We start from the raw sequence: 27,334 nt of genomic DNA, 5'->3' as shown, positions 1-27,334 counted from the left end.
TTTAACAAAAATAAATTAATTTTACAAAACACATATCTTTTTGAAAATGTAAGGAGGTGAGCATTGGAAGTAATTGAAAATTACAGAATTTTAAAGCTGGAAAGGAACCATTTAATTAAATGCTCTTATTTCAGAGCATTTATTTGACTTATTTAAAGTCTCTAGTGGCAGAACTTGTCCTGAAAATCAGGTCAGCATTACCTTGTTTATTTTTCTTTCTTTTCCTATAACGCCTTTGTATTTTGTATATAGTGAAGATCTGTTTGATTTAGTTTTTCAAAGGCATGAATTTCCAAGCGGATCATACCATTTTTTCAAACATGACTTTTTAAAACTTACTTTGAGATAATTTCAGATTTACAGAAAAGTTGCCAGAATTGTACGAAAAAGTCATTTGTTGACAGTTTACCACGTTGCCTTCTTTCTCCCTTTCTTCCTTTTTCTCTTTCTTGCTCCCTTCTTCTTTCTTTGTCTCTCATGATAATATTTTTTTCTGAATCATTTGGCAAAAGGTTGCAGACATGATGTCCCATTATTTCCGTATTCTTAAGTGTATATTTCCTAAAATACAAGAATACTCTCTTAAATAACTACAGTTAACCAATTATAATGAAGAAAACATTGATACATTACCTTGCAATCCATACATCCCATTCACAGTTCACCAGTTGTCCCAATAATCTCTTGTGTGGAAAAAACAAAACAAGGCCAATAAAATCTTTCTGACCCAAGAACGTAGTATGGATTTAATTATTGTTAAGAATAATAACTCAGCATGTACTTTTATTTTTACACAAGTCAGCCTATGGCCAAGGAGTTTATGTAGGTTGCAGTTACAGCATAAAGTCAACTGTAATACCTTCCTCTTCACCAAAAAGAAAACCCTGAACTACATATTAATAAAAATATTTTTTCTCTGTTCAGGCTAACATTTCACATTTACTGGTTAGGGTGCAGTCTAAAACTTACAAGGGGTGTACAAATCCTATAGCTCAAACAGCGTAGAATTTTGTTTCTGTCATGTAACAGTTCAGAGATGAGAGGTCCACAGTGGAGAAGGCAGCTCTGCTGTCCTCATTTTCCAGCTTTCATCTGTAAAGAGGCTGCTTCAGCTTTTATCATCAAATCCGCATCTTTAGCAGCAGGATGGAAAGGACAAAGGGTGGTACCTTCCTTAATTTTTTGTTTTAACTTTTTACTTGGAGTATAATGCACATATAGGCCAATATATCGATTGTACGTGTTCACCTCCATGATTGTAAAGTGAGTACGCTGGTGTAATCACCACCCAAATTAAGAAATAGAACATTACCAGCTCTCTGGAAACCTTCCTTGCAACTGTGTTTTCACTCTTTCCCAAGGAAAACCACAAAAACTGTTGGTTTTTCTGGTTTTTAAACTATATAAATGGAACCATAAATGGAATCATGTTCTTTTGTCTCAAATTTCTTTCCCTCAAAATTATATTTGTGCTATTCTTCTAAGTTGTTGCATGTAGCAGTAATTTTATTTGTGTACAGTATTCCCCTTTCTGACTACACCATTATGTATTCTACTGTAAATGAAATTTGTGTTATTTCCATTTTGATTGTTGTCATCATTCTTCTAGGTGTCTTTTGTATACGTGTTAAAAGCATAATATATACCTAAGAATGATTGAGGTATATGAATGGTCAGTTTAGCTAATAAGAGTTTCCCATAGTGATTGTACTTTTTTATAGTCCCATCAGCAATGTGAAAGAGTTCCTGTTTTTCTACATCTTCATTCAGTCTTGGTGTTTACATGTTAGCCATTGTGGTGGGTATGTTGCAGGTATATTAGTTTTACTTTTTATTTCCCTGATCATTGGTAAGAGATCACTTTTCATATATTCATTGACTATTTGGATGTTCTCTTTTGTGAAGTGCCTATTCAAGTTCTTTGCCCACTTCTCTGCTTGGCTGTGTTCATTTCTTACTGATTTATGGGAGTTCTTTATGTAGTCTCAGCACAAGCCTTTGTAAGGTAACTGCAGTGCAGATATGGGCACAAAAGAAGAAATAATTTCCCAGGCAGGAAATGGGAAAAGAAAAATAATGGAAAGAATTAGACAGTTTTGTGGTTTTTTTAAACATTTATTTTAAATTGTGGTGAAAAACACATAACAAAATATACCATCTTAACCATTTCTAAATGCACAGTCCAGTAGTAGTAAGTATATTTATATTGTTGTGCACCCAATCTCCAAGACCTTTTTCATCTTGCAAAACTAAAACTCTATACCCATTTAGCAACAACTCCCCATTTCTTCCTCTACCTGTCCCCTAGAAGCCACCCTTCTACTTTTGGTCTTCGTGAGTTCAACTACTTTAGGTACTTCATATAAGTGGAATTATACAGTATTTGTCCTTTTGTTATTGGCTCAATTCACTTAGTATACTGTCTTCAAAGTTCATCCATGTTGTAGTATGTGTGAGAATTTCCTTCCTTTTTAAGGCCAAGTAATATTCCATTGTATGTATACATCACATGTTTTTATCCATTCATCTGTTGGTGTACTTTTGGATTACTTCCATCTTTTGGCTATTGTGAATAGTGCTACTGTGAACGTGGGTATGCAAATCTCTTTGAGATCCTGCTTTTAGTTCTTTTCTGTATGTACCCAAAAGCAGAAATGCTACATCATCTTTATAAAGTTTTTGTTTTTGTTTTTTTTCCTGTGAATGTGAAAGAGATCCAATTAAACTTAAAAAATTAAAATTCTTTTTAGGGGCACCTGGGTGGCTCAGTCAGTTAAGCATCTGACTTTTGAATTTGGCTCAGGTCATGATCTCATGGTTGGTGAGTTTGAGCCCTGTGTTGGGCTGTGCTTTGACAGCTTGGAGTCTGCTTGGGATTCTGTCTCTTTTTCTCTCTCTGTCCTTCCCTCCCTGCTGTCTCTCTCTCTCTCTCTCTAAATAAATAGACTTAAAAAAAAATTCTTTGTAAAAAGCAACATTACAAATAACTAAGTTAAATGATTTTCTTAAAACACCAAACTTCCCATCTTTTTGGATGGTCACCCTACTTAAAGATATGAGAGTTGTTTTTATCTGCTATTTTTTGTTTTTAAAAAAAATTTTTTTTTAATGTTTATTTACTTTTGAGAGAGAAAGAGAAAGAGCGGCGTGAGTGAGGAAGGGGCAGAGAGAGGGAGACACAGAATCCCAAGCAGGCTTCAGGCTCTGAGCTGTCAGCACAGAGCCTGACGTGGAGCTCGAACCCACGAACCATGAGATCGTGACCTGAGCCGAAGTCAGACGCTCAACTGACTGAGCCACCCAGGCACCCCTGTTTTTTTTAATCTTTGTGAATTGCTAGCATATTGCCAAGAGTTTCATGTTCTTAATCTTTCTATTACATGGGGGCAAATTTTAAACATCCTTCACAAAATACAGTTTTATTTCAGTAGTAAATTTGAACTGTATTTAAAAAAATTTTTTTTTTAATGTTTACTTATTTTTGAGAGAGAGAGAGTGTGAACAGGGAGGAGCAGAGAGAGAAGGAAACACAGAATCTGAGGAAGGATTCAGGCTCTGAGCTGTCAGCACAGAGCCCCACATGGGGCTGAAACCCACAAACTGCGAGATCATGACCTGAACCCAAGTCGGACACTCAACCGACTGAGCCACCCAGGCGCCTTGTAAATTTGACCTTTAAAATTTAAGCAAACAGTTTTGTGGGAGTTGGTATTGAAATAGCATTGGACTATTTATATAGAAGTAAATGTTGGAGTGGAGGAAGCTTAGCAGATTAGAAACGGAATTAGACTGATTCTAGGTTCTAGTCCTTTAACCTGTAACCTTGGGTAGGTCATTTAAACTTTCAAAGATTCAGTGTCCTCATCCTTAAAGTAGATATTTATTTACCTGTCTTGGGAGTGTGAGAACCAAATGAGTTGCTTTTTCTGAGAGTAAGAATATTAATCCTTTATTTTATTATTTAATTTTAATTTTAATTTTATTTTTTATTTATTGTGAGAGAGAGTGAGCATGAGTTGGGGAGGAGCAGAGGGAGACAGGGAGAGAGAACCCTAAGTAGGTTCTGCTGCTGTCAGTGTGGAGCCTAAGGCATGCTTCAGTCTCATGAACCATGAGATCATGACCGGAGCTGAAATCAAGAGTCAAATGTTAACTGACTTAGCCAGGCGTTCCTCCCTCTATTACTTTAAAACATCGGTAAATAAATTTAATGATATTATAATTTTGAAGGATAGCAGGCAATAACTTCCCTTAATACCTTAACCCAGTTAGGGTAGTGGTTTGCCTCAAATTAACATACATCAGATTCTCTTTGTAAGACCTTTGAAAATTATTTTAATTCTATTGAAAGGGAGAGAAATGATGCAAAGGCACTTAAACTTGGTTCATAATAGCACTGCATTGAATTGTTGGTATGGAATCAGTGGTCTTTATACATGCCTCAAGAAAAACAAATGTTTAGAAACAGGAAGTCTTCTCAAAACTGGAAAAAAATACAGTTCATCTTATACATATTTCTGTTTGTCAGTTCTTTGAGGACAGCAACCTGTTGTGTCCTCTCTAGTACAGTGCTCAGGAAATATTAGTTCAGTTGAACTGAATATTAACTATCATTCATAATTATAAGTAAAAAAAAAAAAAGTGCCTATTTGTCATGAAATAATCTTCCTTCTTCCTCCTTCCAGTGTGTCATTTTAAGCACCCTGTGTCCAGCCTGCCAAAGCTACCACCTTGTACCTAACTAGAATTTTTTATTTTTGCTGTAGTTTTTGCAGAATTTCCACTTGGAGTCTGAAATAAGTATGGAACATGCTACAGCAGAGAGAGAAAATTATTTCTATATAAGATAAGGATAAAATATTTGTATTATCCAAGCTTATTTAAGTAATGATTCACCACACACAAAAAAAGCATTTGATACGTTACAGAATTCTTCCTCAAATGCAAATTTTATAGCTTTTTGTTTTTTATTGATATGCTACCTGTGGAGACAGTGTACTCACAATTTCCCCTGACTTGATCTCTTCTTTATCATTTTCAGGGTCAATGAAGACATGAAATTAACTGATTTAGAGCTAGAAAAACTGGCAAATAATATCCAGGAGTTATTGTATAGTGCCTCAGATATATGCCATGATCGAGCCGTCAAGTTTCTCATGTCAAGAGCAAAGGTTAATTGTTTGATAAAGCTTTAGATATTTTATATATAGTATAATTATTTTGAAGATCTAGAATCATATCCTTGCTTGTGTCCCTATGTTCCCCATAATGCATATTATGTATTTATTTATATATATATACATATATATGTATATATATATATATTTTTTTTTTTTTTTTTTTTTTTTTGAGAGAGAGAGAGTGAGCACAAGCATGAGCAGGGGAGGGACGGAGGGAGAGGGAGAGAGAATCTTAAGCAGGTTCCATTCCCAGTGCAGAGCCTGATAGTGGGACTCGATCTCATGACTGTGAGATCATGATCTGAGCCAAAAATCAAGAGTCGGATGGTTAACTGAGCCACCTAGGTGCCCTGTCATATTATATTTTAAATACTTAATAAAGTTAATGGTACTGGTATGGCCTATTAGGGAGATGTTGAAATGTAAAATAATCCAAATGAAAGAAATAGGAAAATTTATTATTCTTTGAAAAAAATTATTAAAAGACTTAATTTTGAAATATGATACCTTAATTTGACGTTAATATGCTATTTTATATGTATATATATATATGTGTATATACACATCCACACACACCATATATGTGTGTATAACTGGCCAATATGTTAATAAAATTAGTTGAATTCCAATATTGTGAAAATTTTATAGTATGACCTGAATTCATTTGAGCTACTGTATTATAAAGGAATCAGAGTAAAATTTGGACATTTTAAGCTTTTAATGTTGAATTTCTGGGACTAGGGTATTGAGAAATTTCATTAAAAATAATGTTAAGATAATATTCATGAATTAATATATATTATTAAAATAATTAATAGTAACATATCAAACTAAGTTTGTTTTATACCTTGTTCATATTTGATGTTATTCCTAATTCTCTGTCATGATTTTTGTGTTATCTTTAAAATTTAGGATGGTTTTCTTGAGAAGCTAAATTCCACGGAATTCATAACACTTTCTAGATTAATGGAAACATTCATTTTAGATACTGAACACATCTGTGGAAGAAAAAGCATGTCATTACTTGGAGCACTTCAGAGCCAAGCTAATAAATTTGTAAACAGGTTTCATGAAGAGAGAAAAACTAAGCTGAGGTATCATTACCATGTTCATTCTGCTTTTCAGTTTTTTCCCTTTCCTTTACAAAACATGATTATATTTAATTGATTGGTTAACCAAAACCCCTAAAAAACTTATTTTCCACTAAAGGCAGACTGTGGAATTAAAATCCCATCTCTCAGCTTTCCAAAGTGGAATTAGAATGTTTATTTACTTGTCACAAAGATCCTCAATAGATTGGCTTTTCTTTTCCCACTCAGTGGTGAAGTTAATTATGTTTCATTACTCTTCTTGGATAGGCTAAGAGATATAAAAAGAAATATTTTCTGAAAGTACTCATTATGAATGATTTCAGTTTATTAAGGTATACATATATTTTAAAAATCTTAGTACTAACAACAGCTAGTGGCCATTACTGTTTAAAAGTCAATGCCTTGTTTACATGAGATCTACTTGAATTTAACTAAGATACATATAGTGTCTTTATTATTACTAAAAGATATGAGAACAAAAGTCTTACATACACACTCAACTCTTTTCTTTTTAACCAAAGAAGTTCGTGTTGAAATATCAGCACAGAGCCTGACACAGGGCTCAATCTCACAAAACGTGAGATCATGACCTGAGCTAAAATCAAGAGTTGGATGCTCATTCGACTGAGTCAACCAAGTGCCTTGTTGAAATATTGTTAAAGTTTATCTTCCTTTTTTCTCCCCCTTTGAATAGTCTCCTCTTAGACAATGAGCGCTGGAAGCAAGCTGATGTTCCTGCAGAATTTCAGGATCTTGTTGATTCTATATCAGATGGAAAGATTGCTTTACCTGAAAAAAAGTCAGGGGGTATGTGTATTCTTTCACATGCTATCTTCCAGTTTTACACTGTTTATTCATTTTATAGGAATGCTTAACATTTCTTTAATTGACACTGCCTCAATTGACTGGAAAAGTTATGTATGATAATTTGTAATAATAATTTCAGATATTTATTGATTGCTAACCATATGCCAGACCCTGGGCCAGGTGCTTTTACATGTAGTATTCTAGTATATCCCCATAACAACCTTTGATGAAGATGCTATTGTTACCTTGTTTAACAGCAAGGAGGCATAAGGCTTCCAGGGGTTAAAGAATTCTGTACAAATGATGAGCTGAGATTTGAAACCTGCCTTATAATAATTTCATAGCTATGTTCTTAACCACTGTACTGTATTGTTTAAAGACACGTATTCATTCACTGAATACTAATAAGCTTCTACTCTGTGTTAGATATTGAGACCGAGATAACAGTTATAATTCTACTTTCAAAGGACTAAGTCTAGGGACACCTGGGTGGCTCAGTCTGTTAAGCATCTGATTCTTGATCTCAGCTCAGGTCTTAATCTTGTTGTTGTGAGTTAAAGCCCCATATTAGGCTCTTTGCTGGGCCTGAAGCCTACTTAAAAAATAAAAATAAAAGGGCTGAGTCTAATAAAAAAAAATGTGGATTAGCAATCACAATTAATGCAGTAGTGATATGATAGAGAAAACCAAAATGTAAAAAACCGTAGAAAAAGAAAACTATGCAGGAGACTCAGAAGGAAAGGCCAGAGAAGTAGGAAGAAATCCAGAAGAACATAGAAGTAAAAAAATTAGAGTTTCAAGAAGAGAATTTTCATTGGTATCAATGCCTGTTGGGTTTCATCTAAAAGAAATACAATAGCTGGAAGAAACTTTTGTATGCCAGTTAAAGTAGAGCTGTCCTGTGATAATAATGTAGGTAAACTTAAGTACAACTTATCCTATAATACCATATTTAAAATTGTGAGACTATCAAATATTTTTTTTTCTAATTTAAAAAAAAATTTTAAGTAGATTCCATACGCAGCATGGGGCTTGAATTTACTACCCTGAGATGAAGATTACATGCTCTACTGACTGAGCCATCCAGGCTCCCCAGTTGTTGAATATTTTTAATGTTTGTTTATTTTTGAGAGAGGGAGAGACAGCACGAGCAGGGGAGGGGCAGAGAGAGAGGGAGACACAGAATCCAAAGCAGGCTCCGGGCTCTGAGCTGTCAGCACAGAGCCTGATAAGGGACAGCTCGAACCCACAGACTGCGAGATCATGACCTGAGCTGAAGTCAGATGCTTAACTGACTGAGCCACTCAGGCACCCCCCAATTGTTGAATATTTTAAATGGAGGAGGCAGATGCATTTTCAAATTTTATGCATTTCATGAAATTTTAATATTTTTACATAGAAATATTTTTAAATTGTGTATTTCACATTTGCACCAAATGTGACTGCACTACAAGAGAAAGACTGAGTAAAATACAGACAGTGACCACTAGTTTGACATGGTGGAGGTCATTTGCAATTTTAGTAATTCAGTAGAGTGACAGAATCAGACTGTAGTTCAGTGCTAAATAATTTGAAAGGTGAGGACCTGTACACAAATGTAGCCTCCTTTTTCGACAGGTTTGTTTGTGAAGGGCAAGTGCATGATGAAGTAGCACTAGAAACCTAGGAGAATAATTAGATTATTATTTTAATCCACTCAGGGAGTTGAGAGAAGAGTTTTAAGGTAGGAGAAGCTGAATTATATTTTTGTGCTTAACAGAAAGAGAAAGAATGTTAAAGATAAGAGTGGAAGAGTGGCGCAGAGTGATTGTAAGGCAGGGCCTCTGGAATTAAATCCAGAGTTGAGGAGAAAGGCTATCTCTTCTCACACTGTGACAGGAGAGGAGGGGTTAAGGACTGGTGTAAAATAGAGTAGTTCATTTAGAGCAGAGACAAGAATTGAATGAATTAACTAGATTTCTGTTGCCTAGTGACCATTTTTTAGTCGGTAACAGTGTTGGGTGGCGGTCATAATCTTAATTGATTTTAAGATATTAGCAAAGCAAAAGTATTCAGGTAGCAAAGATTGAAAGAAAAACACCGATTATTCTAAATCACGATTTAAAATTATAAGATTTATCTCTCATTTATTCTTTCAAGCTATATTTGATGACTTACCACTTTGTGAGTTGCTGTGCTAGATGACAGTGACGGTTTTTGTCCTGAACAGCTCAAAGTTTTACAATCCATTCTCATGCGAGCATAACAATTTTTGAACTAAAATGATAGATATAGAGTGATTGAATTAACCATGTGTCTTTTTTTTACCCCCAAAGTGAACTGTTTATTTTCACTTTCTCTTTGGAGGATACTAACGATAAGAGGTTTCTTTTATAACTCTATTTCTGTCCCAGACTTTTATTTTTTCCTCTGAGTGAGAAAGTACATGCTATTAAGAAGTCCATCACCATTTTACTTGTTCTTACCAAGTTAAGGATCCTTGGTTATTATTCATTCGTTGACCACCATTCATTAATGAGTTACTAGCTACTTGTCTAGGCATTGGGGAAATGAAGGTTAATGGATAGCAATTAATATTAATTGAATGCTTACCTAAGGCTAGACAGTTTGTTCTCAGCACATTGCGTTCTTATTTATAGGCCCGTGAACTAGATACTGTTAGTATTCACAGTTAACAAATATGGAAAGTGAGGTGCAAAGAAATTAGGCAACTTGCCTAAGGTTACAGAGCTAGGAAGTGGTAGAGCTGAGTTCCAGATACAGGCAGACTGACTTTAGGGCCCTTTCTTTTCACTACTGTGCTCTGCCGTTTTCTCTGTAATGTAGAGAATTGGTTAAGACACAGTCCCTATCTTCAAAAATTTAATCTGGTGTACAGATTAGAAATTTGAAATTGTGTCACACTGAATTTCTTTCCTTGAAGGAAATGAGGAAGTAGATATTTAATGTCAAGTCAAAGGGACTTGAGGCTTGGGGAAGCATAATAATGGGCCCATGATAATCTAAATAATTTGGGTGATTAAGAACAATAATCCAGTCTACTCTACTTTTCACTTCAACATGCTGAGTTTTGTTTTATAACGGTAAGAAATACCACATGCTGAAAATAATTTCTGGACTGAAGTCTTGAAAATTATATCTCTCTATTGAGTATAGGAATTAGTTTATAATCTAAGAATTATAACATAGACAACCAGTTGAAATTCTAGTTCTGCCTTTCCAAACTAATATATTATTTTTTTTTACTCACTGATCATCTACCAGAGGGCAGACCTAGGATCGGCGGTTTGTAGTCATGATCTCTGTTGTTAACAAAAACACTGAAAGATAGATTCCGTTATCCATGTTTAATGGATACAGACGTTGACACTGAAAGAAGTTAACTAATTGGCACAAGTTCTTGCATCCCATGATTGGCAGTACTGGAACTCAAATCCATATTTCTCTGATTCCAAACCCAATATACTTTATTCCGTGCCAAATTGCTTCCTAAGAAGTAGACATTTGTTTTTGAATATAAGATAGTTTCCAGCCCTACCAGCCCTAAATTGGAACTATCTTCTTCATTTTTTTCCTAGTTTAAATTTTTACTTTAATAATTTGTTTAGTCTTGTTCCTGTGTCTCTCTTTGTTACTTGCTTTACTCTCTAGTTACGGAAGAAAGAAAACCAGCTGAAGTTCTCATTGTAGAGGGACAACAATATGCTGTCGTTGGGTGAGTGACACATTTTTCTTTATTAGTTGAGTCAGTTATTTAAAACATAGGTCTTCTAGTTCCCCCTTGATGTGAATTGGAAATTTTAGATTAATAATCTTATTTATTAATTTTTTAACATTTTTTTTTCATTTACTTATTTTGAGACAGAGAATGTGTGTAAGTCGGGGAGGGACAGAGAGAGGGAGAGACAGAGAATCCCAAGCAGGCTCTGCACTCTCAGCACAGAGCCTGACGTGAGGCTTGAATCTAGAAACTGTGAGATCATGACCTGAGCCAAAATCAAGAGTTAGATGCTCAACCACCTGAGCCACCCACGTGCCCCATAGATTAACAGTTTTAAATTTTAAAAGTAATTTAAAGGATATTTTATGGATTCCTCTCCATTTTCTATATTTTGTAGTATTCTATATCTATTAGGGACTACACTGCTGGCTTTACAAGAAATGGGTTGATAAATTTTTTCGTATAATAAGAAATGTGGAGGTATACAACCCAAGGGTGGAATACTGGCTTTATGCTGTTATTAATATTTCAGGCTCTTTCTGTCTTCTTTTTCTGAAGCTTTGTTAGTGTTATAGCATATAATTGAAGTTGTGCAGGCTTTGGAGTGCAGGCTTTGGAGTCACATTGTTTAGGTTTGAATCCCAGAAGCTCTCTTACTCTTTGTGACATTGGGCAGGTTACTCTGTGTGCCTCAGTTCTCTTATCTGTAAATCAAAACGTGAAAATAGTACTAAGAATTATTACAGAATTAAACATATAACTCATATAAGGCATTTGGCATAGTTCTAGCACCTAATAAGTTGATAGTTGTTATCACTTATTTCTGTTATCATTTGTCATTAGGTCTTTTTTACCAATGACAGTGTTTCAAATTCCAGTTAACTAAGGAAAATATAAATTCCAGTTTTGTTTGTCTAGTACTACATGCCATTTTTTAAATGGGTAGTTAAAATAATATCTTAATATTCTTTAATAGCACTTCATAATTTAAGTATTTTCATAGCAACAATCTTGTTTAATCTCTACAACCACATTGTGAAATAAACACTTCAGGGATTATTGTTCCCTTTCTACAGTTAAGAGAATTGATCCTCAGAAGTTTAAGTGGTTGATATAAAATGACCCAAATGGAGTCAGGATTAGAGTCAAGGTCTAGCTCCCAAGATCAAGACCAAGATTCTTTTTCCCTTTTGTTTCTTATCACTGTATAAATCTTTTCTGAAATACACACCCCCTCCAGGAGGAATGATTGATCTTTTCCTTGAGACTCCATGTGCCTCTAAAATAGCACTTTTCTCAGTATATTAAAATTATTTATGTATATATCTCCCTGGTTAGTTTTGAGTTCCTTAAAGATGGTGATGTCTTACCATTTATATTTTACTTTGTACCCAATAAATAATCAAAAAGTATGTATTGAATTGATGCGTTTTCTCAGTCTGTATTATCCAGAAATCTGACACTATACCCTTCATGAATGAAAGCTTCCTTTTTTTTCCTCCTCTGGAGTTCTTTTCTGCTTCTAGTAGGGCAAAGATTTTTTCAACCTTATAATCTTATCCCTTCAATCTAATTATGATTTCTCTCCTTAATTACCCATTATCTTGTTATTCTTGCTTGATGGCAGTGGTCACCTCTGGCTTTCTGGCTCTTTAGGCAAAGAGACCGCTCCCCAAAATTTAACTCCCTGGCTAAAGGGAAAATATTTTATCTTCTGAGAGAAGACTACAAAAGATAAATAGTGAACCCCTGCCCGGTAAAGCAGATACTAGAAATATGCATGGAGAATAATATGGAGAATAATTAAGCTGTTATAAAGGCTAGACTCCTTCTTGAATCACTACTTCCTGGTATCCTTCAGACTTTCATAAAACATTATTTTATATGGATCACTCATTTCTAAGCTTCTCATTGAACTTAGATGTCCTATAATGAATGGCTCTATTTACCTTAACCTCAATCTTATTTAAGCTCCTAGTAGTGTCTCTCTTTAATCTATGACATGCCCAGCTAATGAGCTGGTAACTTTCTCATCTTTGGAAAACCTTTTGTGACTTACCGATAAACTTCTTAGGAGATACCATTGTTCTTAGAAGCCACAGTTTCTTGTTCATCTCACTAAGAAAGTCATGATTAGGTGCCTGTCATTAATTCAGCACTTAGGATTGAGTGCCTACTATTATTATGATTATTCAGAAATCCTGGGTAGGACTTTTGTCAGTGTTTCTGAATTGGCCAAGGAATGGGATATCTGCCTTATTGAAGAGACTTAATAGGAATGTGACATAAGAGAGTGATGTGCCAAAGCACAAAACTTAAGGAAGTACTCATTCTCAGTGTCATGCAAGTGCTGGCCCTGCAATTGTGTGACCCTTAAAGTGAGTTCCTCCTTAATTTTGCACCCTAGAAATCTCTCTTGCCTCACTCAATCCCTCTCTGCTGTGCTTATATGTAAAACACATAATTTCAGTTACCAAGATCAGTATTGATTTTTATGTGCTGAATCCTTTTAACTCTCTTGTTTTGACTGCGTGTTGGGTCATCTTTCTTTTCTTATAGAACTGTATTGCTGTTGATAAGAATTATCCTTGAATATTGCCAGTGTGTGGATAATATCCCATCTGTTACTACTGACATGCTTACTCGTCTGTCAGATTTATTGAAGGTGTGTATGATTTCACTGTGATGGAAAAATAGTTGGAAGAAGTAATTCATTAGAGTATGACTAATCTTCAAATTCTGAGACATTTCAAGGTTAAGTTTTCTTTAAGACATTAATTTTGTACATTTGATTGTGGTTGAATCACAACATGTTACTGGAAGAAGGCCACCTACTTCCTTCTCACTTCGCATTTAGTGATTCCTCATTATACCCATAGAGTTGTTAATGACATTGGAGACAGGAGATGATTTGTTCGTTAGGTGCTGAACATGACTGAGGCCACTTAGGTCAAAAAACCTGGACTGGTTTCAAATGTGCATGGAAGGAATTCACTGAACTTTACAAAATTCATCTCACTAAGGTTAGAGATTTTTCTTAAATCATTCTTTCAGAACCATTGATGTAAAATGAAAATGTGGTGATAATCTTATTCAGCCATTTCATTTTAACAGATTTTTTTAACTGCTAGCATAAAGAAAAGGCTTCTTTTCAAATGTCTAATCAGTTAATTCTTCCCCCAAATTGAGTTGTCCTATTTTAGTCCAGAAAGATTTTGTTACCCTTTTGAAAATAGGACCCTCCGATAAGAATGCAGAAACTGAGCTAGTTTTTTTTTTAATTGAAGTATAATTAACATATAGTGTTATGTTAGTTTCAGTGAAACTGAGCTAGTTTTATGAATGCAGACTAAAGAATTTCTGAACAATTTATTTTTAGAATTTTACTTTTTTCCTACCGGACAATAAATATTATCGTTTAGGAACACCCCTCGCCTCTTTTTTGTCATTACATAAATAGATCCTAGTTGCTCCTACTAGAAAATTCATTTGGTCCTTGAATGAGAGGAAAGAGGAATGTAGTTTTAGAACTGTAAATAAACACATTGCCAGCATATACAGAACAGTTTTTAATAAATTGTCGGGCTTTTTCTTTCTCCTTCCTTTGTTAGTACTTCAATTCAAGAAGTTGCCAGTTAGTTCTTGGAGCTGGTGCACTGCAAGTTGTTGGATTAAAAACAATAACTACAAAAAATTTGGGTATGGATTCTTGTTTTTAATTCACATGTTGAGATTTTACGATGATGTTGCTATACTCATTGTGTTTTTAGTACACCTGATGTTTTTATGACTCTAATTTAAAGACTCTAAAGTTATTTCACTGTTCGATGTATTACCATGATTGAAAAATTGGCTTCTGGGGAAATGTTATGAGGAATTTCCACTCTAATGAGTATAAGTTATTTGGAAGTTGCACCACTATAGAAAATGTTAAGATGTAATGTATATGAGGTGCTTTGAGGTGAAAGATATCTGAATGTCACAAGAGAATCCGTTGTCCCATTAGCTTCCTCATGTCAGTAATACTAACAACTTGAGGTCATTGGGAAAAGCAGCATGTTTACTACATTATTCAGTACCAAATTATTTAAGTGAAATAATGTTGCTTTCTGCCACTGTGTTCTTCATTTATGAAATAAACTGGGGTCTGTATGAAATTGACATTTTAAAATTTATTTTGATATATAATTAAAGTAAACTAATTCTCTTTTTTGTTTCTCCGTGATGTATCCACTGCCTGGATCTTCAGCTCTATCTTCACGTTGTTTGCAGTTAATTGTGCACTACATTCCTGTTATCCGGGCTCATTTTGAAGCTCGACTACAGCCTAAGCAGTATAGCATGCTTAGGCATTTTGATCACATCACTAAGGTACTTTTCCTTGTATTTTCTACTGAAGTTTCATAAATTTAATTCCTTAATTGGCAAATATTTTTTAGATGTATTCCAGGGACTTTAATATTCTGTCTCATTACAGGACTACCATGACCACATCGCTGAAATATCAGCTAAGCTTGTAGCGATAATGGATAGCTTATTTGACAAGCTGTTATCCAAGGTAATGATTTATGGAAACTATTAGGCAATGTTTAAAGGCATTGTGCCTTTTCATAGTTGTCTAGCCAATCAGATTCCTCAGGGTTTAGAAAAACTCAATAAATTGTTCAGATTGCCCAATAGTGGATAGTCATCTCCTAGGGGGTTGGGAGGGGACAGGAGGGAGATTATTTTAAGAATGATAGAAACTCTCTACAGAAGTGATTTTATGTTAGCTACATTGACAAATATGTAGCTTCTTCAAACTAGATTTTAGTCTGAAAGCCTTCCAGAGATAGAATTGGGAGAACAAAGTTCAAAATAGAGAAAAAAGTAAATACGTTATTTGTGGGAAGGTATATTCTTTATTTTCCAGACTGAAATGGCAAAGTCTGAGGTGCTGTATTATTTCCCTCATAGATAATCAATTTCAATATCCGTTTCTTGTTTGCTTCCCATTCCTAATAGATCATTAAAAGAAGTATTGGTTTCCAATGAATCCTGTATTACACTGGAGAGTATTTCCAGAAAAATGTTACTTAATCAGCCCTAGTCACTTTTGCTCTATCCTTCACTCTTTTCTTTTCCTAAGTTCCTTAACATCTGTTTTAGCGACAAAGCAGAAATTTCATAACTTGAAATTTTGAAGGTCTATTTAGTTTATATGTTTTGCCCAAGAGTATGTTTAGGGTAATCATCAGACGAGGCACTTTGGTATGCTTTTCTGCTATTTGCATTCTTCAGGATTCTGAGATGGTAGGAGCAGCAGGCACATGAAAATCATAAAAGTGCAAGATAAAATGGCATCCATTCACAGATACAGATGTACTCGCACCTTTGAAGGTGACAGTGGGGAAAGAGTGCTTGGAAAATAAGATTGCATTTAATAGGTCTCAAATGCTTTGGTTGTAAGACCCCTCTTTACACTCTTAAAAATAATCAACGGGGACGCCTGGGTGGCTTTGTCGGTTAAGCGTCCGACTTCAGCTCAGGTCAAGGTCCGTGAGTTCAAGCCCCGCGTCGGGCTCTGTGCTGACAGCTCAGAGCCTGGAGCCTGTTTCAGATTCTGTGTCTTCCTCTCTCTCTGCCCCTCCCCTGTTCATGCTCTGTCTCTCTCTGTCTCAAAAATAAATAAACGTTAAAAAAAATTAAAAAAAAAATAAAAATAATCAACGACCTCAAACAGCTTTTATTTATACAAATTGTACCAATCAGTAAGTACCATATTAGACGTTAAAACTAAGAAAAATTTAAAACACAAAAATATACAAACATGCATTCCATTGGCCATCAGAATGATGACATTGTTTCAACTCCTCTAAAAATCCCTACTCTGCAATCATGAGAGAATGAGAGTGAAAAAGTTAGTAACATTTTAGTATTATTATGAAAATGGATTTTAGTCCACAGTTACCTAGAAAGAGTATCTGACTCCCAGGTGTCCCCAGACTGCACTTTGAGAATGTCTGAGGTGGCTGATAGATAACCTAGATGTTTTATGCTTTTAAGAAGCTTAAAGAATTTATAGTCATGTGCAAACATACCTGTATTATGTTCTACCTGTTAAATTAGTTTCTAGTTTTGTATGGAGAAGAAATATTGTTTAGGAATTCTCTGATTTTCTTTATGGTTGCCAAGTAGTAACTAAATTCAAAAGCAGTTCTGTTTCACCAGTTTTGCTTTTTGATACTTGTCATTCTTCTGTCTACCAAAAGTCAATAAATAACAATGTGACTACTCTCAAGAAGTTTACCATCTGTTACCAGAGAGGAGGTGGGCAGGGGATGGGTTAATAGGTGATGGGTATTAAGGAGGGCACTTGTGATGAGCCCTGGGTGTTGTATGTAAGTGACGAATCACTAAATTCTACACCTGAAACTAATATTACGCAGTATGTTAACTAAATGGAATTTAAATAAAAACCTGGGGGAAAAATAATTTTTAACAAAAAGTTTACCATCTAACAAGGCAGAGGACTGCAAACACCTAACAATGTTAAATAGTGGAATTAGGAATAAGCTGTGGAATATAATGAAGCAAACCCAAAAAGTGCCAGTACTCTTAAAACCTTGACTTTATTCTATCATTTTGGTCATACAGAGTTTTGTTTGTTTTTTTGTTTTGTTTGTTTGTTTTTACCAAGAATTGGGACTGTGGCTAGACATTTTCCTGTGGCAATTAGTTTTATTCATTTTTTAATTTTTAATTTTTTGATAAAAAATAAAGAATTATTTAATGAGCTTTGCAAATATTTATCACCTCTATTTAATAGTCATATCTTGCTTTTTTTGCTAAAATAAATGTGAGGCATTACGATACTTCATCCCTACATAGTATGTATTTCTAAAACCAAAGGACCCTTTGTTAAATATTCATGCTACCATATCATACCTAACAAAATTAGCAATAATTCCTTAATATCATCTAATATTTATTCTTATCTAAAATTTATCAGTTGTCTCAAAATGTCTTTTTTCAATAACTTGTTTGAACAGAGGCTTCTCTACATAGTCTACACAGTACATTTAGTTACTGTTTCCTACGTCTTTTATAAAGTTTAAATATCCTGCTCCTCATTATTTTTAATGTTAAGAATGTGCCTAGACTTTTGCAACTTAGTATTTTCACTACTATCTTTCCTACTAACTACTTCTCCCATTACCTTGACCTGTTACATTCTCTCTGTACTAACATGTCTCTCTGCCCTTCCCTGCTGTATTTGCTTCATGTGTTGTCCAGGAGTTTAGCTCTGTTTTTAATTCATACTGAAATACCAAACAATGTTTGAGTTGGGTTAGCCTCTTAATTTTAGCTTTTTATTTTCTTATCTGAAAATTTTATTTGGAGAAAGAAGGATAACACAGTAATATAGGCTCTTTCTAAGAAGCTAATAAGTAGTGGTACCATTGCTTGGGTAGAATGAATCATTAATATGTAATTGTACTACTGACTAAACTAATGTCCCAGCCTTCACTTATTCATTCATTCAGGAAGTTAAATTGTGTTAAGTAACCAGGATACATAAGGGTTAGGAAGTCTTCAGCATTGTCCCTCAAATAGTAAAATATCCAATAGGAAAAGTATATTGATAATTTTAACAGGAAATAGAATATGTAAAGTGCCACAAGTAAGGAATCGACTTTGTGCTATTGAAACTTTTAATGCTTTGGAAGAGATGGTTGCCAGCTGAGGAGGGAGATCTGGGAAAGCTTTAGGGATGTGGCATGCATCTAAGTTTTGCTCGTAAAGATAGGCATGGTTAGGGCAAATGAAGTTGAGGTAAAGAGATACTCTGAGGTAACAGCATGTAGGTAAGAATCATAAGGAGGAAGTTTAGTGTCAGGGTTTTGGAGTCAGGTAGACCTAAGTTCAAATTCAATGTTTGTCACATATTTGCCATTGAAGCACCTTGGAAAAATTATTAATTTCCTTAACTTCAGTTTCTATCTTTAAATTGGGAAAATAATAGAGCCTCATAAGGTTATAGTGAGGATTAATGAGATAATATACATGGGGTGCTTTTCTTTTATCATGTGTCTGACTATAGCAAGTTTCCAGTAAATGTTGAATGCTAATGCTTTTGCTATTGTTGTTAATAACAACAAAATTAAGTTACTCTATTTAGCCAATGAATCAGGGTGAGTGAACTGATTGTTAGGTGAACTGAGATATGTTAGGAAGATAGTGAAGAGTTTTGACTACCAGTGGAAAGCTAAACAGTTTCAGTCAGGTTTACGGGGCTATAACACGTTCAATAAAATTCACCCTTTTTCTTAAAAAAAGAAACTCTCATTTGAGAGACACAGAGAGTGTGGGAGAGGCAGAGAGAGAGAGAGAGAGAGAGAGAGAGAGAGAGAGAGAGAGAGAATCTTAAGCAGGCTCCATGCTCAGCACAGAGCCCAATACAGGGCTCCCTCCCACTACCCTGGGGTCATGACCTGAGCTGAAATCAAGAATAAGACGCTCAACCAACTAAACCACCCAAGCACCCCTAAAATTCACCCTAAGTATATGATGACTTTAATAATAGAACTACCACAATCAAGATATTGACCAGTTCCATCACTGTTAAACATTGTCTCCAGCAGTCAGTTCTCTTCCCATATCCCAAAACCTTGACACCACTGATCTGATGTTCATCTGTATAGTTTTGCTTTTTCCAAAATGTCCTATAAATGGAATTTTACAGAATGTAGCTGTTGTCCCAGGCTCCTTTCATTTAATATAATGCTTTTGAAATTTATAGCATATGTTAGTGGTTTGTTCTTTTTATTAGAGAGTAGTATCAATTGTACGGATGCATCACTTTGTTTATTCATCCATTTATCAGTGAATAGACCTTTGAGTTGTCTCCAGTCTTTGCCTGTTACAATAATGCTGCTATAAACATTCATGTGCACATCTTTATGTGGGCATGTATTCTATTTCTTTTGTGTAAATACAAAACTTTTGTACATAAATGCAAAACTTTATAATATCTTTACAAAAAACTGCCAAATTGTTTTCTGAAGTGATTGTACCATTTTGTCTTCCTACTTTTGATATATCAGAGTTCGGGGTGCTCTTCATCTTCACCCGCACTTTATATTGTCTGTATGGGTTTTTTTGTTTTTGTTTTGTTTAACTTTTTTAATGTTTATTTTTTGGAGAGTTTTTAAGTATTTTCTCCCAGTCTATCGCTTATCTTTTCATTTTCTTGACAGTGTCATACAAAAGCAGTTTTAAATTCTGATGAATTCCAGTTTATCATTTCTTTCTTTTATTGTTCATGCTTGTGTCCTATCCTAAGAAGTTTTTGTATAACCCAAGTTACACAGATAATTTCCAGTGTTTTCTTATATCTGTGATCCATTTCTAGTTGATTTTTGTATGTAGTGCAAAGTATGAGTCAGTGTTCATTTTTCTGGATAGTTCCAGCACCTTTTGTTGAAGGCTATCCTTTCTCCATTGGCATCTTTGTTGAAAATCAATTGGCTATTTTTGTGTGGGCCTTTTTTTGAACTGTCTAATCTGTTCCTTTGATCTGTAAGTCCATCTTACACCAATACCACACTGTCTTAACTACTGTAGCATTACTAGAAGTCTTGGAATCAGGTAATGTAAGTCCTGGGATGTGAAGCCTTCTCAGTAGCCCCACCCCTCCTCCAGTGGTAACCAATTTGGTTTATGATCCTAGGCTTAAAGGTATTTTCTGTTTCTGTTCCTCACACAGTGGCCCTGGGGATGAAAGAGTTTGGTGCCCTTTCTCAGTGACTTAAGGCTTTTGCTTGGTATAAGAGGAGGGTGCAGGGAATTCGTCGGCATTGGTTCCTTTTCTCTAGTGGCAGCCATTCGCCTCCTGCTTGTCTGTGCTGCTACTGAGAGTGACTCTGTGACTCTGTGGTCTCCTGCTCTGATCTCAGTGTTGCTTCCGAGTACCGAGTTCCGAGAGTGTGAATGAGTGCACACTCTCCTTATAGCTAGAGTTCTCATTTATTGTAAACATGTACTAGTTCATATTTGGCCTTTGGGATTTTGTTAAAATGTTAGTTGTTTTCTTTCTTTTTTGCTTCTGTGGTAGTCACCTCTTCTTCCTATGCTCTGCCATAATGAGACATTTCGTGTGTCCCATCTCCTCAGAAGGGCTTGTGACTCTTTGGAATTCGTTCCCGTGGTTCTGGGGACCTTTGTTCTCTGATGGGTTGAAGAAAAGTTATGATTTTGTAAATTATTATGGTTTTTCTTGTGGTTAAGGTAGTAGAACATTGTCTTACAGCTTTCTAAATTTTAAACAGAAGTAGAACCCCAAGATTTTTAAACTAACAAATCACCTGATTAGAATTGCACTTCAGAAGGACTTATCAGATAGTATGTAGAATGGATTTGAGGTGATATGAAATGTCTTCTGTTTGAAATAGTTTCACTTAATTGTTATCATTTGAAGACTCAGCAGCCCAGGTGTGCTGCTCAGGAAGCCACCTCCACTATTGCCTAAATGTCCTTCGTCCGTGTTCTGTAGCATGCAATGTCCACTTTCTGGAACACCAGCCAGCTTTTAGGGAGCTCCCCAAAGCTCCCTGTCTCTGATTCATCTTTGTACACTCCCACTATTGTAGTATCTGACACATTCATTCCAGCATACGTATTCTCATATGTAGGTCCATATACTCATATACATACATATGTACATATATACATACATATATGTACATATACATACACATCTAAGAAAATACTTATCCAGAAGTTACTGTGTACCAAGCAGCTTTATTTAATGTTTGTTGACCTTATAATTGGACTCATTAAAATGCTAGTATATTTTTTCACATAAGAAGTATTGAAGACCTCACCTAGGGCAATGTTTCTCAACTGAGACAGTTTTGTTCCCAGAGGATATTCAGAAATGTTGGGATATTTTTGGTTGTCGGAGTTTGGGGAGTGGGCTGATACTGGTACTGAACATCCTATAATACACAGGACAGCCCTTGCAACAATGAATGATGTAGCCAAAATGTCAGTAGTGTAGAGGTTGAGAAACTCTGACCTAGAGTATTAATGTGCAAAATACTCTGAAAGTACATTTGATGGCACTTAGTCACCAATTCAATATAAGGAACCAAGGAGAAGGAGGAATAAAAACTGAGCTGGAGATTTCCAGGCTGTGTGAGCAGGAGGATTGTAATAACAGCAATAGTAATTGAAACAGGAAAGAGGCAGGTTTGGGAAAGCTTATAGTAAACTCAGTTATGGTATGGAACATTTAGGAAATGTGTGACTTAATAAAGTGGTTCTGGATTAGAGATAAATTAGAAGCTGTTAGATTGAATGAGATTGATAGGAGAGAAAGAAGGGAAAATGAGGGGGGTTAACACGGAAGAAGCTTTGCACTTAGGAGATAGGAGACGTCTTTTTCCTCCAGGAGGGGGAGGAAGGAACCAGGAAAGCATTGTGTCACACAAGGACTGTGTTTCAAGCGTGAAGGTATGTGAATACTGCAGAGTAGTGAGGAAGCAGAAGTAGAAAAGTTACTAAATTTGGAAGTTTGGATGTCTTTAGTGATTTTGGCAGAAAGAAATTTCAGAAGATTGTTAATAGTGGAAGAAGGTGGTTTGGGTGGTGGCAAGAATCAAATTTTAAGGGTTGAGAATAAAGAATATGGTATCAAGTTTCAGTGACTGAAGAAATATGATGGTGAAGGTTAGATGGAAAGAATAGTATCTTTAGGGGGGCGCCTGGTTGCTCAGTTGGTTAAGCGTCCGACTTCGGTTCAGGTCATGATCTCGCGGTCCATGAGTTCGAGCCCTGCTTCGACCTCGTGTTTTGTGGGTTCGAGGCTCGCATTGGGCTCCGTGCTGACAGCTTAGAGCCTGGAGCCTGTTTAGATTCTGTCTGTCTGTCTGTCTGTCTCTCTCTCCTCTCTCTCTCTCTCTCTCTCTCTCACTCACTCACCCTCCCCTGTTCATGCTCTGTCTCTGTCTCAAAAATAAATAAACATTTTTAAAAAAATTAAAAAAAAAAGAATGGTATCTTTAGGGAAAGCAAGGTTCATCTTTAGGTGTGAAGGAAGGTTTTGGGGGTGTACTAGGTTCCCAGAGCTGCCAAAACAAATTACCACAGACCAAGTGGCTTAAAACCACAGAAATTTATTCTTTCATAATTCTAAAAGCTAGAAGTCCTATATCAAAGTGTTGTCGGCCATGCTTCCTCTGAAGGTTCTAGCAAAGAGTCTTTCCCTGCCTCTTTCTAGTTTCTGGTGCCTGCTGTCATTCTCTGTTGGCATTCTTTGGCTTATAGATGCACGATTTCAGTCTCTACCTCTGTCTTCATGTGGCCATTTTCCTTCTGTGTGTCTTTCTAAATTTCCTTAATTTTTTTTATTAAAAATTTTTTAATGTTTATTTATTTTGAGAGAGAGAGAGAGAGAGAGACAGACCGTGAACAGGTGAGGGGCAGAGAGAGAGAGGGAGACAGGGGCAGAGAGAGAGACAATCTGAAGCAGGCTCCAGGCCCTGAGCAGTCAGCACAGAGCCCTACGTGGGGCTTGAACTCACAAACTGTGAGATCATGACCTGAGCCGAAGTAGGACTCTTAACCAATTGAGCCACCCAAGTGCCTCTCCTTTCTTTTATAAGGACATCAGTCAGTGGATTTAGTGCCCACTCTAATCCAGTATGACCTTATAAAGTTCAGAGTAAACATGAATTTGGGCAGATACTATTCAGTACAGGGTGGTAGTTAAAATAAGGGGATGTTACCATAACGAGGTAACTACTTCATAACTACTAGGATGCCTAAATAAAAGGACAGTAACAAGTGTTGGTGAGGATATGGAGATATTGGAACCCTCGTACACTGCTGGGTAGGGTTTTAAAAAAAATTTGGCATTTTCTAAGAAGATTAAATATAAAGTTACCATATGACCCAGTAATTCCACTTCTAGGTATACACCTAAAAGAATTGAAAACATTTGTCCACACAAAAACCAGTACATGAATGTTCATAGCATCATTACTGATAGCCAAAAAGTAGAAAGAAACCAAATGTCCATCAATAGATGATTGGATAAACTGTGATATATTCATTCAATAGAATATCATGCAGCCATTTAAAAGATGAAGTATTGATGCATGTCAACAACATGGATGAATCTTGAAAGCATTATGCTAAGTGAAAAAAGCTAGTCACAAAAAGCCATGTGTTATAGGAGTACATTTATAGAGATTAGTGGTTGTCAGGAGCAACCTCAGGGAGGGAGGAATGGGAGTGACTGTGAAAGGTTATGGGTTTCTTTTGGGGTGAGGAGAATGTTCGGAAGTTAGTGGTAATGGTTTTATAACTATGAGTTTACTAAAAACCAGTTAATTGTACACTTGAAAAGGGTGAATTTTATTGTGTGTGAATTATATCGCTATTATTAATAAAAAAAATAGAAGATAAGGGGATTTTTATATTTCTAGGCTGAAGAAAGGTAAACCATTAGGTTGGTCACAACTTTGCTGATCTTGGTCCAGTCACGTGGTGACTTCTGCATGGTTCTTTTAAGAGCAATATATTGGAACTTATCATTTTAATAACTATGTAAGATTAGTACATTAGATTATTTAGCCCAGATTTGTCTTATAAATAAAAATAGTATATAATTTAAGCTGTGAATTACAAGATACGGGCCAAAGATGGCTGTTTGAATGATACCAGTATATTGTTCCAAATGTAAGAATAGTTAAAATGAATTTACCTAAGTTTAAATTTTCAGTATAGGTCATTGCTGAAAAAGTCTTCCTTTACAACATCTTTAAAGTAAATACGATTGGGGCGCCTGGGTGGCTCAGTCGGTTAAGCGTCCGACTTCAGCTCAGGTCACGATCTCGCGGTCAGTGAGTTCGAGCCCCGCGTCGGGCTCTGGGCTGATGGCTCAGAGCCTGGAGCCTGCTTCCGGTTCTGTGTCTCCCTCTCTCTCTGCCCCTCCCCCGTTCATGCTCTGTCTCTCTCTGTCTCAAAAATAAATAAACGTTAAAAAAAAAAAAAAATTAAAGTAAATACGATTACTTTATTGGCTTACCTATAAAAGAAAAAGAAAACTTTGATACCAGAGTCCTGTTGGTTTTGGATATGATCATGTTGACACATTCTTAAAATCATCTTTAAAAAATAATCTCTTAATTTGGAAGGCCTACTTTATTATTTTTATTTATTTTTTTAATTTTTTTTAACGTTTATTTATTTTTGAGACAGAGAGAGACAGAGCATGAACGGGGGAGGGGCAGAGAGAGAGGGAGACACAGAATCCGAAGCAGGCCATCAGCCCAGAGCCCGACGCGGGGCTCGAACTCACGGACCACGAGATCATGACCTGAACTGAAGTCAGACGCTTAACCGACTGAGCCACCCAGGCGCCCCTGGAAGGCCTACTTTAAAGATTCACGTCATTGTATATTGAGCCAGATTGGTAGCTAACATTTTTTGAGCACTTACTTTGTATTAAGCACTGTTTTGTGTTCTTATGAGTCATCTTTTTAAGTCCTCACAGAAAGCCCTTTGAGATAGAAATGAAGTAACTTGCCCAGCATTAGCTAACCATCTAAAGAGATAGGATTTGAACCCAAACAGTCTATCTTAAGAAAGGAAGCAGCCTGTGTTCTTAGCCACTAAATTATGATGGCTTTCTTAGATTAGGATAGTTAATGAAAAGTTCTTGAGATATGCCTGAGTAGCACAGATCATGGTTGAAGTGTAAGTTTCAACTATACCAGAGTTGGACATGTAACATGGGCCAAAAACATATGTTTTAGGAAACACTGGAGACAATTAACAATCCAGAGGACATGAACATAATTCTCATTGTTTTTCTCTGCCAGTATGAGGTGAAAGCTCCCGTTCCTTCTGCCTGTTTCAGGAATATTTGTAAGCAAATGGCAAAAATGCATGAAGCTATATTTGATCTTCTTCCAGAAGAACAAACACAAGTGAGTAGTAATTCCTAAAACTACTTTTTTTATACATATGCATACAGAATTGGAGTGTTTTTTATATACTTTTGGTACAGTTAAGCCTAGTTCATTTTTCCGATATGATTATTTTTTCAGCTGTTATATTAACCTGTGAAATGTGGATACAAATGTCTGATTTCAAAGTGCCTCTAGCTCTAACAGGCCAGAGCAATAATTGCTCTGCTATATGGTCAGCATTATAAAAAGCAGATATTTTGTTTGTCCGTTGAGTATAGAGATCCTAGATTCTACTTACGTCATTCATTATAGTATCAGTTTGAAAATCAGAGTTGGCATTTATCAATAGTAAAATACGTTGCTGTTATTATAATCCAAGTGGGATATGAAGGAATTAGTGATAGAATTAATAATGAGAGGACACATGAAATAACTCAGTCAGTATACCTTATTTTTGTTAGATCAACATAAATGATCTTAGTGTGCATAAACCAGGAAAATAGTAAAATTTGGCACCTCTCACCTGTGAAATATCCACTCCTTGTCCCTACTGTCTTCCCCTACAAAAGTGTTATCAGAGTTTTCTCCATTGTTCACCTACACTTCTACCCCATCCCCTCTACTTGCTTTGTTTCCCTCTCCTGATACTTTAAAGATTCCAGTATTTTTTTCCCAATCTTTTTTTTTTTTAATGTATATTTATTTTTGAGAGAGAGTGTGAGTGAGCTGGGGAGAGACAGAGAAAGAGGAGGACAGAGGATCCCAAGCAGGCTTTGCACTGATAGCAGTGAGCCTGATGTGGGGCTTGAACCCACAAACCATGAGATCATGACCTGAGCTGAAGTCAGATGCTTAACTGACTGAGCCACCCAGACGCCCCTCCAGTCTTCTTTACCCACCTTAGCTTGTTCCCTCTGTACAAGGCTATCTCATTTGAGCCCAGTTGTAGAATGATACAGTGTTGGAATACAAGCTTAGTTGTATGACTAATGAGCTTAACTTTCACTGGAATTTTTGCTCTTCAAACAAGTTTCTTATTTGAGTTTGCCTCTAAATGTTTGAGTATATAGAAATGGTATCTGGGAGCAAATACTTTTGCTGTTCTTTCTCCTGGTGGTTTCCTTTCCCATACCACCTCAGACTTCCATCTGCATGCTTCCCTAGGTTTTCATTAATCATTCCAAAGCCATGATTAAATATCATCCAACTCCTTTGAGGCCCACTGAGGATTGAGGAGGAGCCATAAGATATGGAGCACCCACTTGGGTCTCTCTTTTTTTTCCTTATTTCTTCCTAGCCAAGCCATCCTTCTCATTCCAAGTATAAGATCTCACCTCTGACATTCTCACTTTTTGGATTTGTCAATCTGAGTTCTAATTATGGCCAGGTCAAGGAGCTGGGCATACAGGTATTTCATGTTTTTGTTTTTGTTTTTTTTTTAATCTCCATCATAATTTAAAGGGAACTCTTATCAAAGCTGGGCAAGAATTAGATTTTTATGTCAGTATTGTCACATGAATACCAGTAATTCCACAAAATTCCATAGGTGCCTTTATATATATTTCCTCCCATAGA

General features: G+C 35.8%; 1 protein-coding gene and 1 long non-coding RNA gene across 7 annotated transcripts in view; one reads left to right on the top strand and one right to left on the bottom strand.

Annotated features, from left to right (window-relative positions):
• VPS54 (VPS54 subunit of GARP complex) overlaps positions 1 to 27,334 on the top strand; it is a 137,850-nt gene that overhangs the window by 56,227 nt on the left and 54,289 nt on the right. For 5 of the 6 annotated variants that reach the window (XM_053890732.1, XM_019435116.2, XM_053890731.1 and 2 more), the window contains exons 13-21: positions 5,042 to 5,171; positions 6,093 to 6,274; positions 6,966 to 7,078; positions 10,730 to 10,793; positions 13,359 to 13,464; positions 14,411 to 14,498; positions 15,049 to 15,170; positions 15,277 to 15,357; positions 25,670 to 25,777. In XM_053890732.1, the coding sequence (XP_053746707.1) occupies positions 5,042 to 5,171; positions 6,093 to 6,274; positions 6,966 to 7,078; positions 10,730 to 10,793; positions 13,359 to 13,464; positions 14,411 to 14,498; positions 15,049 to 15,170; positions 15,277 to 15,357; positions 25,670 to 25,777 (994 nt within the window). Of the gene's footprint in view, positions 1 to 5,041; positions 5,172 to 6,092; positions 6,275 to 6,965; positions 7,079 to 10,729; positions 10,794 to 13,358; positions 13,465 to 13,721; positions 13,823 to 14,410; positions 14,499 to 15,048; positions 15,171 to 15,276; positions 15,358 to 25,669; positions 25,778 to 27,334 lie in introns of those variants that run through there. The other variant, XR_008417865.1, reaches the window with a different exon arrangement.
• On the bottom strand, positions 89 to 9,377 carry LOC109258905 (uncharacterized). The gene is made up of 2 exons (XR_002076511.2): positions 9,236 to 9,377; positions 89 to 561 (listed from the first exon to the last, which is right to left on the bottom strand). It is a non-coding gene; the product is annotated as an uncharacterized LOC109258905 (long non-coding RNA).

This window comes from Panthera pardus, unplaced genomic scaffold (genome assembly GCF_024362965.1).
Source record: "Panthera pardus isolate Hobbes unplaced genomic scaffold, ASM2436296v1 HiC_scaffold_25, whole genome shotgun sequence".
NCBI classification, from domain to species: domain Eukaryota; kingdom Metazoa; phylum Chordata; class Mammalia; order Carnivora; family Felidae; genus Panthera; species Panthera pardus.
Note: the sequence above shows the minus strand (reverse complement) of the source record. Positions and strands in the feature narration are given on the sequence as shown.